The following is a 16,826-nucleotide window of genomic DNA, read 5'->3' as shown; positions in this document are numbered from 1 at the left end:
TTACAAATTAGGTAACTTCTGAACACAGTTGAGTTTATTTTAGGGTGTCCAAGTGAAGGAGGCTGAACATAGAAAGCTTTAAGTAAACCTTATCAAGTAGGAAATGTATATTGTTTGGTTAGTATTTGTGTCACCTTTGAACTGTTTCCCTTCATGCAGTCCATAAATAACTCCCACATTTTGAGCTGAATGTTGAAACTTCAGTTTCTCCATTCATCATGCAGCAGCACCCTGAGGAGATTCACCTTGCCTCTGACAAAACATTACTGCTGAAAAATGTCTGCCCTGAAGGGCATGACGCATCTTTTCTTAAACAGGATGAATCCTGGCTCAAATTCTTGACCTATGATTTGGTTTTCAGGACGCGGCCAGATGTTTCCCTTTTCTTCAAGACTTTTTTGATAAGGTGACAATGTGAAACATTTAGTTCCGGTGGTGTTTGCACCATAATATTTAAATTGATTGGATATGTAGTTTTTAAGAATGAAAGAAAATGACAAAATCCTTAAATAACAAGTGATTTCTTCAGAAAAAGAGGCAACAATAAATCAAATTGGAAGCTGTGAAAACATGATGGCATGTGATTAATTTATTTGATTAATTTAATTTTGTTTGTTTTATTTTCCAGCTCAAGAACTAGTACAACTAGACAATCGTACTCTAAAACCAAAACCACTGTGTTATGTTAAGTTTATTAAAACACAGAATACACAGTTTATTGTCTGTGCGTAGCACCATCTACTGGCTTACATCAGCCGTTAAAAGGAACAAGTTGACTTTAAATAGTGCTGGTATTTCCAGAAGGATTTGGCCTTTTCATCACCCCCGAGTTAAAGGATGTGGTTCTGGCCTTACACAGTCAAAAGACTTTCAGGGACTGACTTGTGCCTACTTTTCAGCACTGACTGCTACTGTTGCAGCAGCCAGACGACCCAAAGCGTAGCTTCATTTTACCATGAAAATGTTAGTTTTCTCTCTCATGGGAGGCAGGTAGCCATGGCCAGTCTTCTTTTCAATGGCAACATCTGTCTTTTATGAGCAAATTTATTTTTATTTTCCCCCAATGGTTATTTATAGTGTGTGTCACTCAGTAAGTTTGTATGCTTACTAAAAATGAAGTTATTGCTTGAAGATATCGAAGTACAGTGACCTGTACAGTACATATGTAAGAAAAGGTTAATTTTCATAAGCCAACCTCAGTTTGAACCAATGAGAGCACTCACAGTGACAACTTTGCATTCACTCACCGTAGGAATAAACCTTATGCCAGTTTTGGGCTCATTACCTATTTGAGCAAGATTTTTTCCATAGTGGAATGATTAAAAAATACCAAAACACTTAAAATATGCAATTGGATGCAGTAGTTTGAATTGATCCAAGATTTTAATAAATCCACATTTTGGCAGTATTTTAGAATACAAGTCCTTTTGTAAATTGACCTTTGACTACATGGTTTTTGTAGCATTCTGTTGAGAGGCTGACAGAGTTCTGTTTGAACAATGACCACTCTTGTTACATCGTGTTTATTTAAATTAATATGGACTCAGCTTTTAAACAAAGTCTATAATTTTTCAGCTGGCTTGAGGTCATTGCACAAACTTATTCTTTCTGTGCTTTATCCATTCAAATTGGTTTTGGTGTGTGTTTGGGATCATTGTCCTGTCAAAACATCCATCTTTGTCCAAATTTTAATCTGCTGAACCAAACTGTTACCCTAAGATGGTAAAAAATGTTAGTGTTTAAGAACAAGGCAGGAAACACTAAAGCTCAAGCCTGCCATCATGCACCACATAAGTTTTATGGAAGTTCCAGATATGGCCCAGAAAATACCTACTAAATTATGAAACAGTTTGTTGAAAGTATTACTCTAAGAATGAGCTTTAATATGCAGAGTTAACAAGTTTCCTAGTCCAGTATTACATAAATGTTAGATTTGAAGTGACTAAATACAAGGTAATGTATTTCTTTTTTATTCCTACTGCAGCCAACAAAATTGGCAAAACATCAATAGTAGTGGAGGGAGGCAAACTCTTCGTCATGCCAGCACATGATATGCAGAGCCTTTAATCTCTGGAACATTAAGAGCCACACCCTAGCCTTTCACTTTTTCAGAAACAGATGTGCTGGACAGATGTGAGATGAGCACATCTCTGAAATGTTCCCTCACACATCTAAGATATCACAATATATTTTTCTTTAATTTTCACAAAATCCATGTATAGTGCAGAGCATTAACATTCTCAGCAATATTATTATCCACCCAGATGATGTTTAAAACAGATATTAGACAGAGATGGACGTGTTAAGACACAGGTTTTTGATGCTGGCAGGGGAAAGCGAGCGGTGCGCTAAAGAGAAAGCTGCAGACTGCCCTACGGTGCATTCCTTCAGCCCGTGTGCATCCAACACACTTGATGAAAAGTGAAAGTCCACTGAGGACTGAGTTCTTTCACTGTAGTAATGATCAGTCTTAAATGTCTGTCGCGCTGATTTTCCTCTTTATTTTGTTCTTCCTTCTTTTCTCTGTTACCCTTCCCATTCATGTGAGGAGTGTCTGAAATAGTAAATTCTTGATTTTATTTTTGTCATAGTTAACTCTTGATGATGAATGAAAAATTTGTTGAGTGGTATCCTGTTATAAATGGTCTTTTTGTTGTCTTTGAGCAGTGGGTAAAGTGTCCCAAAATTGTACTTGAGTAAGAGTAGGAATAGTAGTAGCATTAGCATTACTGTGAAACCTCTTTGTTTTTGCAGTTCAAATCAAATCAAATCAAATAAAACTTTATTTGTATAGCACATTTCAGCAGCAAGGTATTTCAAAGTGCTTTACATCAAATCAAACACAAAAATACAATGCAACATAGAATCAACAATAAAAACAATATCAAGTCAGATTCCGTCAATAAATTTGCAATTGATTACGTTTCGAATACAACTCTAAACAAGTGGGTTTTTAGTTGAGATTTAAAGGAAGTCAGTGTTTCAGCTGTTTTACAGTTTTCAGTTTGGTATTTGTGCATTTTCTGTGGAACATGATGCTGAATTATTTGCAGCAAATAAAAACAGGACATTAAAGATTAGACAAATATGGTCCTACTAGACATGCTTAAAGGTTATTATTTTCAGAAAGTAATTTTAATCAGAGAAATGAGTCTCAATGTAAGAATGTATATTATAATATAGTCACCTCATGTACCTATCCAAGTTTTTTTTAAAGCAGTTTACCAAAGTTTTCAAGAATTTTATCACTCCATTTATAATCCAGAAATGAATACTTTAATAAATGTAATATTTAAGAAGTGTTTATTTTAAATGGTTTCAAAATTATTACTTTTCTCTGTACTTACATGCATTCTCAGCTCTTTTAGAAGCACTGTTACAACTGAACTTTGACCGAACCAGGCAGAGTGTGCGCCTTGCTGTTTGTAAAGCTTTTGTATGAACCGCCAATGGCAAACATTTAGCATAAAAACAGCTGATTTAGAAAGTGCTGTTATAAACGGTTTGAGACTGAGTCTGTGCTTAGATGTAGCCCTCACTTTGTCAGGATTAACATGTCCAGATGTCAACGTAAATCAGCCGTTGTTTAAACATGATCACTTTGGGCTTTATTAACATCCAAATATTTGCCAGCTAGCACTAAACAAAATGCAGAACTGGGGAACAGCACTGCTTATCCTACATCCCTGATTCTCCAGGCTGTACATTGGAAGCGGTTTCTATCTTTCAATGTTAAATTATGGACAAGTCACAAGTTAAAAAGCACAGCAAAATGGCATCATAAAGACAGGTGAAATCCATTTTTCTGCAAGACAAACCAACATCAAGGTGCTACTGGCTTCCTGAGGCAAGAGAATCAGGACCACAGTGCATACACAGCTGCTCTTATCCAAACATTCTTTTCCATGGTAGACTAGTTTTGTGTGGATCCCATGTGAGGCTTTTGAAATGATTTGCTTGGGCAAGTACTAAGAGAGTTAAACTCACACATTCCTGCTTTGGCATTAGCAGTATACCCAAAACAACAAGGCTGTTTGAAGACTTGCATGTTGGCTTAAAGCACAATATACCTCCCTACCACATTCCTATTAGGAACGCAAAGCATATTCAACCAAATTTAGGATAAAGCATGCAACCAACTTCAGTGAAATAAAAGTAATAGAACTAAAAATCAATTGCGACTTCATGCTACTTTTTTTCCATCATGATTGATGCAACATCTCATTTTACTATCCTTTTGAGGATTTCAGGACATTAAAATCTCTCCAAGATGTCCTGGTGAAATCGTCCTACTGACAGACTCTGTTTCATCAGGATGTTTCAAAGCAGAATATCTTGGCCATCTGCCCAGAAGCAAAGCTTCATCTCTTTCATCTTTCTGTGTCCTACAGCATCTCACAGCCATACTTACATAACACACACTGCTGTAGTTTAAAGATATTCACAATGGGGTGTGTTCCACTTTCTGGGGCCATTTTTGCAGAGCAAATAATTTAGAAAGTACAAACTTCTTTGTGTAAACATATGTTTCTGTCCATGTAAGTTGTAAAGTAGAGGTTGTTTCACCTAAAACGACATGGTCCAGTTGGGTTTGGCTGAGGAACAGAGGGTTGGGACATAATGGGAATGGTGTTATGGAGATCTGTCAAATTCTGATACTAGAACAAAGTACATGAATTGGAAAGTTACTTATATTTACTGTTCTTGTACAGAATGTTCTTGAGTTAATGTTTTCCAGACTTTCTGACCTGTGATTTTAGTAGAATACTGTTGCTGTTATATGGAGTCCCTCAAGACTCAATATTTGGGTTTCTGATATTGTACGTCTGCCCCTGTTTTAATTGTTTTTAATTGGTATGTAGATGATACTCTGATTTATATGTCCCTAAAACAATAGTGTGACTATTCAAAAGTTCACCAGCTCATGTTGAGCTTGGAGGCTCAACGTTTTAGTAATAATAAGACAAGAGAAATAATTTTTGATCCTGGGATCACCAGTTTTATTTTTCCTGTTGACATGGATACTTTAAGACAATACAGACAGCCTATTGCCTCAAATTTGAGTTGAAGTTTTAAGGATTTACAAAAATTTCAATGGTTAGAGACAAAAAAAAAAAAAAATCAAACCAAAAAACACCAAGTCTGTTAAAATACAACTTCAAAACAATTAGCAATGCCCTCTTTGTTGTAAAATTCTGCACCACAGAGGAGAGACTATTCAACTTCATCTTTATCGCACTGGCAAACATTTTTTGAGTTCATAAAATTTTTTTTATCTGTTTTTAACTCCTTAAACAGTCTTGTTGCCCCTACTTCCATCACAGCACTGACTAGCTGTTCCTGGACATGCTGAGGACACATTAAATTATAAAACTCTTTGCTGGAGTACAACAGAAAGATCTCTACAACAGTAACTTTTAAATCTGTAACTATTTTAATTTTTTTGACAATAATGGGATATTTGACCATCCCTCTCTTCACAATCTTACAGGAGCATCCAAAGTCCAGACTTTTCAAGAAGATTTAGATCTGGAGAACAAGATACTTTTTGGTCAGGTGAGAAATTTCTGTATTCACTTGGCCATATGTTTTGGATCATCTTGTCTCGTCTCGTCTCTTGTCTTTCAAGGGTCTGGTTTTCAAGACTTTTCAACTCATTAGCAGACATTATCCTACTAAAAACAACTAAGTAATAACCTATTTTCAGTTTTCAATTAGAGGTCACCAGATTGCTGCGACAGACTGGCGACCTGTCCAGGGTGTACCCCGCCTCTCGCCCGGAACGTAGCTGGACATAGGCACCAGCAACCCTCCCGACCCCATTAGGGACGAAGGGTGTATAGAAAATGGATGGATGGATGGATGGATGGATGGATGGATGGAGGTCACCAGATTGTTCATCAGTATGACCTGATATTTCAAAGATCTCCTGATGCTCAAAGAAGTTTCCCAAGGTAAATGGAGGAGAAACAAACAGGCCCACAGTATCACAGATCCTCTACTGTACATGCCAATGTGCATACAATTATTTTTACACCTATTTATTTCATGCCAAGCCACCCTGGAGTGTTTAATCCAGACAGAGTAAGCTATGTATTTCCTTTGGAAGTTTAGCAAAATTTCAAAGAAGAAGCCATTTTCCCTACATTGCTCCCAGAAAGTAACATTTAACAGTGTCATTAAGACTTAGTGACTAAAAGATTCCACTCTTTGATGTAGCTCTCATCAAATTGGGAGCTTTTGGGGGGGGTTGCTAATTATATAACCCTTTCATTCACCCTGGTTAAATCACTGAGTCATGTCTACTTGGTAACCCTGGAAAACAGGATGTTATGGAGTAGTAATTATAAGTCCCAAGAAACTTGGATAAATACAACCAAAAGGTAATTTTAGCTCAATCTAGTAAATGTACTCAAATTAAAGGTTGAGCTTTTCTAAATTTTGCAGTGTGGTATTATGCTAATGCAATAAAAAACAAAGTTATTGAAACCCTTTTTACACATTTTCATCAACAATGACAAGACATTTTCTGTGTAAATGTTGTGTAATCTTTGCCTTGCTTTTATTATTTTTGTTTGCATCCTGTTCTGTTTTATTTTTAATATTTTGATTCCTTTTAATTATCAGAGTTCTGGCTACTCCTTGTTGTTAATAAAGTGCTTTATATTATAATTTGGCTTAATGTTAAAAATAGTAACGTTTAGAAAAGGAACAAAGACTTGAACTTCTTAATATGTCAATCTATTGTTTAGCACAGTGACCAGTTATCAGTTTATGAACATTATGTTATGTAATATGAGGCACATTGTATAAATCACTGCATAAATACAGTCAAAACATCATAACTCAGCTTGTTTTACATAAAGATTCAAACCTCACTGCCGCAGAGCTCATAAAAACAACTGAAGTTGCATTTCTAAAGATTAATGGGGTGTTAAAACATGAGAAATGCAATTATGGTACATAAATCTGCAGAGAATTATCACCTCTGGTTCTGTGATGCACGTAAACATCTGCTTGTAACCCATGCATGGAGTGTGGTTTACATCCACTCAGCCATAGGGAATTCACCAGGAAGACTGCTATTTTCACATGTGAAATGAACCACTTTGCTTGTATGAAAGGTTTCCTGGCATCAATTTAAACACATTCTTCACCTGTGTGTATTCTCCCAGTTCTTTCTGGCATAATGCATAAGAGCAGAAGTTCCTGCTTGTGAATAAATGCTTCAATATGATTCAAAAGCTTCATTTGTGAGCCACATGCTACTGAAATCCTCAAAGAAGGAGCAAATATATTGTATTCTTCCAAACTCTCTTCCCAGATTTATGAGTGCATTGAATTTTATGGAGTGTAACCTTTCAGTTTAAATTAAAACTATCTGTTTTAAGAATTCAAAAGGTTACAGGACAAAAGGACTTTCCACTGGCTGGTTTTAGTTTATCATTTAGCTGTTCAATGAGACAAGCACATTTTTTAAATATGAGGTAAAAATAAATAAATAAATGAATAAAAACAGTGAAAACCAAATCTTGGCAGGTGTTCTGCAGCTGGGTGCTGAAATGTTGAAGTGAATCACTGTAAAGACAATTTGCTTGGTCTGTTGCCCAGATGGTCAGGGATCCTATCTTTTAAGTGAGCGCTAGCCTCTGGATTAAACTTTACCATGTGTGAATTGATGGTTATTCAATTTCCGGTAACCATGTTTCTTTCTAATCCATCACTTTCTGCACATTAATCAATTTTTTTTTTTTATCTGTTCACATGATTTGTACACATTTACAGACATCCTTTAATGCCCATTTTTACAATATATCTATATTTTCACAAACATGCTTTTTCTAACTCAGCCAGAAAGTATGTTGAAGTTTGTGTGCCATGCAGGAAGCTCTCAGAGCCAAGTAAACAGAAAAAAGAGGTGATGATTAAACCATAACCCAAGAGTCTTCATACCTGTCTGCCGCTATGAAAGAAGCTCTTCAGTCATGACATGTTAAAAAATAACACTATCCAATATCTGTCCCCTGAAGAAAGCAGAGTAGGTGTGGTGACACTGCTGACAGAGAGTATTTTACAGGTTGATCTGATTTAAAAGGTCAACAAACTCCACAAATTTGAGAAAAATGTTTCACAACAAGAGAATAACCTGAAGCTGGTGATGCATTCACTGGAATTCACAAGACACAAACACTTAAAGCTGAGTTTTCCCATTTCCACACAGCGGTACGGCATGACTTATTGCGGTTCAGGATGCTATTTTGTCTGTTGCGTTGTAAAAGTGGACCTACAATCAAGCCACACTTCACCATTCCTGAACTTTCTTAAGTTTTAGCAGTGTGGCATGGTTAGGGTGGAGCAACTGGCATCACAAGACACAGTCCACTAATTTGGGGACAGAAAAACATCTCAAAACACTAGTATGTCATGTTTGCCCTTGCACTAGAATGACGCAACGTTAGGCTTTTTGGTTTAACCCGGCCTGCCCAAAGAAAGTCCAGTTGATGGAGGAAATACTGCCCTGAATCCCGAATTGCACCGATATGAAACAAGGCGCTTCAGAATAAAAGGTGTTGTTCCATACTCTTTTTGTTTGTTTGAAGAGTGCTTTTGATGATTTTGTTTTAAAACATGAATTCTGCGCAGGTTTAACTCTGACCTGTCTGCTGTTTGTTCTCTAACAAACGTGAAGCTTTCATAGATTCATACTGAAAACAAATTACACACAAGTGGTTTCAGAGTAGGAATTAGGTGACGTCAGAATGCAACTGCAATGGATTTTATTGAGGGATACCAGAGTAAAAGGGGGTTTATACATTTACTCCACAATTTTCAGTAATATGTCTGTAGATCGTGTATCCTCTTCCTTTCACACTAACACACTTCCTAGTGTGTACATGTGATGGTCGATCACATCAAATCCCAAAAGAACAATGAAGTTTCTGATTATGTGACTAAATATGGGAAGGTTCTAAGCAATTGAATATTGTGGAAGAAACTTTATCAACATAAAATAACACATTCTCACCATGTAGTGACTCATTTCTGAAACTGTTTTCAAACCACAATAGGTGATGGGCAGTTTTGCAGCTGGATTATGTAAAGTCACTGAAGCACCCACAATAAAAGTATATGGATGAAGAAAACAAAACCTAAAACGGAAGATTTCATCTTGTCTGTCAAAAAGTAAATACATAGTTCTTCTACATGCTAAAACCATTTCAATCACTTGAATACATCTGAGAATGTTTTCTGTTAGTCACATCTAATAGCTGCAACTTAGGTTTAGAAAGAAGTTGGATGGAAGAAGAGCTGCAGCACCATCTACCGACAAGAAAGAAAATGCTTTGAATTAGATGTGAAAAATTCTCTGTAATCTTACCAAAAAAAGCAATTTAATACAACGTTTTCTACAGAAGTGTTTTGTACAAGAGATAATTGAAATATTAAATTTTGTATGTGTGTGACATATATAAAAAAAATGTGATGCATTATTTTGCTCCATAATGCAAACTTTGAACTGGTCTCAGTCCTTTATATTTATCAACGTACATTAAATTGTCAGCTACCAGCCATTTTAAACAATTTAAGTAAGCTTTTACCATTTTGTAAGATTTCAAAAAGATTCAGTGACCCCTTCAATTAATAGAAAACTGTGTCCCATTTAATTTGATGTAGCTTTTAAAATATTTATGTATTTAAATGATTTGTAATATATATAATTTAGTTTTGCAGCTACATTTTATGTGCAAACTGTGATTTGAAAAGTCAAAGTCCCAGACTTAAATTTCCAAAGTTCTCTGTTCATTTTAGGCTTTTTTTAAAAATATAAAGACGAGTTAAAAAAATAATTTATGAGTTTTGTATAATGTTCAGACTACAAATGTCAAACCTGAAAAAAACAAATGGATGTTTGGATGTAAGGAAAATGGACAGGTAAATGGTTCAAAGAGATGGATGGATGAATAGATTGGTAGATGGGCGGGTTATACAGAGCATCCAATAAGTATTCACAGTGCTTCACTTTTTCCACATTTTGTTGTTTCAACTTTATTCCAAGTTATATTAATTGCATTCCTTAAAATTTTACACACCCCATTATGAAAATGTCTAAACATTATTTTAGAGGTTTGCAAATGCAATAAAAATAGAAAACCAATAACAAGAAAAAGGGCTGTGAATACTTACGTAAATATAATTTCATGGTTTTCTGTTTTTAATAAATTTACAAATACACTCAAAAACTTTGTTTTACGTTGTATAACATTTTGAGGAAAGATGTTAACTGAATACAATTTGGAGTAAGACTGTAACAAAGACTGTGGAAACATTGAAGTGCTGTGATCACTATATGACAAAGGATAGAAAGATGGACAGAATTGATGGAGTGTTGGATGTTGTTGACAGATGAATGCATGAAAAGAATAGATGGATGGAATGATTACTATGAAAACAGATGGATGGATGGATTTTGTGTCTTGCACTGACTGGATAGACTGAAACTTTGGATTAAAAGGAAAAATCTAACATTTAGTGAAGAGACAATGACACTTTAATGAATGTCTTTATTCACAGATGAGTTTTTACATCTACTGGAGTTACTCAACGACATGCCAGAACTAAAAGAAGAAACAGTTCATTTATTTGAAAATAAAAGTTAAGTAAGTGTATCTATAAGCTGCCTGTGCTCTCTGAACACAGCAGCAAAACCAAGCACTTTGGCAAGTTTCCCAGTTATTGTTGCTTTTTAACTTTGCTTTCAACTTTTTGAAGCTGAAAGCATGGTGATGTCTGTAAGTGTGCTTACAGACATCTGTAAGTCTACTACAGCTACTAACAAGATGTTTTTATTCCAGGGGTAAGACAGGAAATTATGCACAATAAATTATGATTTTTATCACAGATAGCAAATAAACTTTTAAGAACAGTAGTTGGAGAGCCTTTCCATAAAACAGAAAATTTTTGCATAATGCTTCAACCAATTACCCCATGGTTTCCATACAGGTCAACAAAGAAGACCACCCAGGATCAAAAAGCAGATGTATCCCCAAAATCTTTGTTCCACTTGGTGTACATATTTAGAGTTGCCGGACTAACAGTGGGCTTGATGCGTTTCAGGGATTCCTCAAAGTCTTTCATCTTGATGTTGCGCATCTGTGAGCACAAAAAGATGTGAACCACACACATATAGGAATGCAACAGCACACAATAAACAGAAGGTGTGAGTGGCATTCTGGGTATTTTGTTTGCATCGTCTCACCTCACTAGCAGACATGTTGCGGACGTGTGCAGGCCCCAACTCTGAAAGAAAAAAAAATCATAATTAGTAAACGTCCTGGATGTTCTTGATAATAAATCAACACAGAAGTTTGCATGACTATCTGAGTCTTATTCTAAGGCTTTTCTTCACCATGGGTGCCAATAACTGTGACCATGTGACCAGGAGGATAGATGAGTCATACCTCTAATTGGGCCCAGTGCCGCATCTTTGGCTAATGATGTCAGATCACTTCCTGAGTATCCTGCAGTTGTTCTGTCAGAGAACATTATTAAGAATTAATGCAAAAGCAAACTAAAATGTTGCTCCTTTAAGGCTGCGCAGCACTCACTTTGCAAGCTGGGAGAGTTCACTCGTACTTAGTGGATTCCCGTGTTTTCCCAGAAGATTTTTAAGCAACGTGCATCGTGTCTAAAGAAAGGAAGAGTCAAAACATGAAATACATCACATCATCTGTAAAAGTAGAAAGTGTACTTATGGATGGGTATTACCTTCTCGTCGGGGAGCGCCACATAAACTCTTTTTGCAAAGCGCCTGCAGGAAAACATAAAACAGAACTAGAGATGCGCTGAGAAATCATCCAGCGGGTCAGTGAACGCATCATTTGCAAGCACACTGGTAATTACAATGAGACTTAGAGTTTATCAAGTGAAAAAATGCAGTCAGAGGAAGCAGGAAATATTTAGGATTTCTCTTTAAAGGAAAAGATAACTGCTGTTCACCCATTCTGCCTCAAGAGGGGATGAGAGTTTCGTACTGAATTAGGTAATGCTGACAGTAAAGGTCTAACTCATGTGACACAAAGTCTGCTACTGCTAATGCTAACCATGTTAACAAATTACAGCTAATCATTTTGTCTTTGTTTTAAATAATAATGAAATCTAGAGCTGTGTAACACCCACTGCTCTCTAACGCAGTGTGTTGCATGAGTGTAAGTTGACTAACTATTGAACAACAGCTGATTAGATTTACAGGTGAGCTTTTTTTAAAATGTTAGTGAGCTATTTTCTGTCTTGTAAAGAAATAAACACAATATGCTGTAATTCTTTTTTTGTTAGGATCTTATTTTACAGATACCTCTGTACCAGAACCTGGAGATATTTATAGGTTTACACTGACACAGATATAGAGAGAAGGCACTATTACTTTTGGCTGTTTTTATTTTGCCATGAATATGTTTCAGTAAGAGATTTCAACTCTTAATTCTTGCAGAAGGTATAAAAAACTTGACTGTTGTTATTTATAGTTCTTGAAGAGAAATCAGGATCAGAGCTTTACAAGATCAGTGATCTAAAATTGGTCACAAAATAATTGGATCGGTGCATCCTTAAAATATCATTGTGCAACATGAACAGATTGATTCGCACCTTAAGACGGCTTCATCAAGCTCCTGAGGCCTGTTAGTTGCTCCCATCACCAGAACCCTCTCCTCCCCGCCTGACTGCACCTGAGATCCAGAGGTGCTTTTGTGAAAATGACACCCAAGTTCTCATGTGTGATTGAGACGGAGATGCTCGGAACAGAATCCCAGATCAAATGTCTGAGCATGCTCACAACCTCACCCCGTCAAACTCGATGAGGAACTCTGTTTTTAAACGACGGGAGGCGTCGTGTTCCCCCTCCCTCCTCTCACACAGCAAGCTGTCCACTTCGTCTGACAGGAAAACAAAAAACAGAGAGATATTGTTTCTTTCTGGCCTCTGATAGGAAAGTAAAAACCTGGAGCAGAGTAATACCAACCAATAAAGATGACGGAAGGCTGCAATTCTCTTGCAACTGCAAACAGCGCTCTGACGAGCTTCTCACCTTCACCCACCTGCAACAAAGACAAAGGGGAAGGTTTGAAAGAATTGTGGCATTGATTACTTAATGCAGAAAGGAAAGCATGTCTCTTACATATTTAGATGTCAGACTGGCAGCACTTATGTTGAAGAAGGTGGCATTAGACTCTGCAGCAACTGCTTTGGCCTAGAAAGTGGAAACAAAAACTATAATTCACCGATAATAAAAGGCTAAATCATAATATGTCCGGGAATGTTTACAAAATAATAAATTTGCATGTTTTTAATGTTTTTTGAACGTACGAGCATGGTTTTCCCATTTCCAGGTGGGCCGAATAAAAGCAAACCACGTGCAGGAGCCCTCAGTCCGGTAAACAGCTAAACAGTAAATATGAGACCGGGTTATAAGTTAAACTAAAAAAAGCATAAAAGCATCGAGAACATTTTGAAATAATAACCTCTGGTCTTAAAGAAGGAAGAATAACAATTTCTTGGAGTGCTTGTTTAGCCAGATCTTGTCCAGCGATGTCTTCAAAGGAGACAGAAGCCGCCCTGCAGAGAACAGGCAGGACAGCTTTAAATGTGGCACCAGTTTTATTTAACAAATTCATATGAAGGAGATGCCTTAAAGTACCTGTCGACAATCTCATTCAGGATCAAGTTGGCCAGTTTAGAGTCCACATTCTTGAAGTTTTTCATTTCCCTCTTTGGAGGCTGTTTCACAGCAGGAGGTCTTCCATTTTGAGCTCTTCCTATGCGAGGGGTCACCTGAACGGAGAAAGATTTACAATAAACATTGGGTATATATTCAGTATTATAAAAGTAGACAGTTCATCTACTATGTCTGCATAATGTTTTCCCTTTAAGTCTTCAACTCCAGTGTTGCCAGATTGGGCAGGTTTCCACCTAGTTAAACTGCTTTTGAACATGTTAGGCCAGGAAAAAAAAGATTAGGCTGGTTTTCACAACATTTGGCAAGTTTTTTGAAAGTGTTTATTGTGTGGCAGAAAAGCACACAGCTTGTAGTAAAATGCCATGATATTGCACTTATATTAGTTAACTTATTTTCAAATGCCTAAAATCTGTCAAATGTGACACCAGCGATTAGTCATTGGATAATCAACTGTAACTGTGTATTAGTATTGTAAAATAGAAATCCCAGTGCAACATTTTGGAGTTTGGTGGGTTTTCTGTTTTGTTTGGGCTGGAAGCTGTCAGTCAGATCTGGCAACCCTGTTAACCTCGTCTGTGGGAGAAACAACTTAATCAAGACCTTCCACAAAAACCGTTCATTGTAGTCCTCTCCCCTCATTCAGAGCTTCACTGTCGTCCAAACAAAAACATCTTGAATATGTCAGCTGCGATTCAATCCAGAATATGACTGGTCAAGAATGTTACTTACTTTTACAGCAGCTTAATTTGTGCTTTGCTCACACGTCTGCTGATCAAAGCGTTCTGCATGATTCAGCTCTTTAAAGCTTAAATCTATCACAACATAGTTGACTCCTGTGAAAAACTTATTTTCATACCCTCCATCTAATTTTTTTCTAACTTGACTTTTAGCATTTTTTACTGGAACAGCTTGTCTAATGTAATTGTTATAAGTATATACAAATTTTTATTTAGCCTATTTAGTCATATTTAGCCTCCCAGAAAACTGTAGCATATTTTCTTCAGATCCTCTAGCTGTCATATCTTTCTGGTCACTGTTGACTAAAGTGGAAACAATGTATTTTCTGGAGCTTGAGATGCACTTAGTGCACTCAGCTGATCTCCATTCCTCTCATTGTGAGACTAGTAGCGCCAGCTGGCTGGACCTCTGTTGAATTAGGTCAGTCACTGGTGAATAATTATGCAATCACTTATTTTTAGTTGCATATTTTTGTTTTATTTTCTATTTTGTAGAAATTGGTTTCCATTTTGGCATTAAATGATTTTTTGTAACATTTCCATTTTTAAGATGTGTAAAAGCAGCAAAAAGATTAAAGCATCTAACATTCTGTTTCTTCTTCTTTTTTCATTATATATATACTTGTTACCTTCTGACAGACTCTTCCGGTGAATAAAGGTGTATGTTTTGTTTCTCACAATTATCTCAATATGAATCCAAATACCAGACAAAAACATCACCTTTGGTTCAATGGGTCTTGTTGGGGCTCTGCCGGAAGTTGAAGGCCTGATGGTGGAGGACACTGAAGGCTGACTTTTGGACTTTGGGTGTGAATTAGCAAGATTTGAGTTTGAGACACAAGGACTTTTACTCTTAGATGCTAATGTGGCCTCTGTAAAGGAACAACAGAGCAGAGTAAATACACAGCCCCTTGTTCTCAGTTCATCCCCCTTAAACTTCTTCCACATTTAGTCACAAGACAAGTTTAAGGATTTTATGAGATTCTGTGATAGACCAACATAAACTAGTAGGTAATTGTGAAATGATGTGCTTTCAAAAATTATTTACTAATAAAAACAAGAGAAGCGTGGTTTACTGGTTGCCACAAGCAGTTTAGGGGGAACACATATGTGTGGCAGAAAATGAACCCTGCACATCACCCTGAACATAGTATTGCCCCTGTGAAACATGGCAGCATCAGCATCAGGATGAGGGGATCAGGAATTTAGCTAAATGTGGGCCAATCTTGGAGAGAGGTTGAAAAAAACTTGAGAGTAGGGTGGAGGTTTCAGATGCAATTACAACAAAACAAAAGTTCCAATTTAACAAATGAATGCCACATTTTTCTTTAGAGTTCTGTGTTTTTTTATTTGTTTTTTGAAAAACGTTTCCTTTAAGTTCAAAATTGCTCCACTACTTTGTGTTGATCCATCTCATAAAACCTTAAAAAAAATACACGGAGGCTTATGGTAGTGACTTATACTTTTGCACTGTTTGATGTTTTGATTAGTGAAATCCCACCCACCTAACAAAGCAAGTCGGTCTTTTGCCATGGTGAGATTGGCCTTCATTTTATCTCGCAGTCTCTTCGATCGATCATATTGCTCACCTGCTGATGAAACCGAAAGTGTACAGTGAAGTTTATGTGTGTTGACTAGAGCCCTCTGGGAGATCAGGGAGTCTTCTGACCTGTTCCTGTGATTTCCACAGCAATGCCTCTCTCCAGCTCAGCTATTCCTTTCTTGTACCACTGCACGGCTTCCTCCTTCTCTCCTGTTTACACCCCGAGGTGAGACAGATTAATTACAGAGCTGTCAACTAGCTGATGTAGTAAACAAACAAACCAACCCACCGTCGTCATCTTCGTCGATCCTCAGTGCCTTCGATATATGCTCAAACGCCTGCTTGTGGTAGTTTTTAATAAGTTCTCCGCTGTCTTTGTGCTTAGGAGCGTTTGTTTTGGCAGACATTACTCCAGCGTTACTTTCTCCTCCTTCTGCTCACTGCTGGCTCAGTTAGCTCGTTGTGAAAACAAACAGCGCGGCATTTATTATCCAAATGTCGAGGCCTGTTAAGGAAGTAGTCTGTTTTATATCATAAACTTTGTGTGTCAAATGTTACTGAATATTTATACACCATCGCTCGATCGCTCCGCTAGCTTCCGTTTCAACTATTCTTCTCCCATGTCTTATGGTGAAAACAGACTGCGATGTCAACTCGTATATTGCTATCGCCACCTGCCGTTGTGGAAGATGTATGCCGTTTTTTTTTGTGTGACAAGAACAGAAGTGCCATACAAATTAGAATATCGTCTTTATCTGTTAATTATCTACTTTTGTCCATACTAAAGTTCCTCCTTCCCACATCAACCGGGTCAGTT

The 16,826-nt window shown here is 36.9% G+C and overlaps 1 protein-coding gene across 2 annotated transcripts; it reads right to left on the bottom strand.

The window, feature by feature from the left end:
- Window positions 1-10,545: 10,545 nt before the first annotated feature.
- spast (spastin) lies at window positions 10,546-16,653 on the bottom strand. 2 transcript variants are annotated; one of them, XM_044137278.1, is made up of 16 exons: window positions 16,299-16,653; window positions 16,136-16,219; window positions 15,972-16,058; window positions 15,187-15,338; window positions 13,691-13,824; window positions 13,515-13,608; window positions 13,360-13,434; window positions 13,172-13,243; window positions 13,016-13,091; window positions 12,838-12,929; window positions 12,643-12,722; window positions 11,767-11,809; window positions 11,607-11,686; window positions 11,460-11,530; window positions 11,258-11,298; window positions 10,546-11,151 (listed from the first exon to the last, which is right to left on the bottom strand). In XM_044137278.1, exons 1-16 carry the CDS (start codon window positions 16,414-16,416, stop codon window positions 11,026-11,028), a joined length of 1,425 nt encoding a protein of 474 aa, XP_043993213.1. In that variant the 5' UTR covers window positions 16,417-16,653; the 3' UTR covers window positions 10,546-11,025. The 2 variants fall into 2 exon arrangements, with proteins under 2 accessions (XP_043993213.1, XP_043993214.1); XM_044137279.1 differs by having other exon boundaries at window positions 15,972-16,055.
- Window positions 16,654-16,826: the final 173 nt, after the last annotated feature.

The sequence above is a fragment of the Gambusia affinis genome, linkage group LG13 (assembly GCF_019740435.1).
Source record: "Gambusia affinis linkage group LG13, SWU_Gaff_1.0, whole genome shotgun sequence".
In the NCBI taxonomy this organism is placed as follows: domain Eukaryota; kingdom Metazoa; phylum Chordata; class Actinopteri; order Cyprinodontiformes; family Poeciliidae; genus Gambusia; species Gambusia affinis.
Note: the sequence above shows the minus strand (reverse complement) of the source record. Positions and strands in the feature narration are given on the sequence as shown.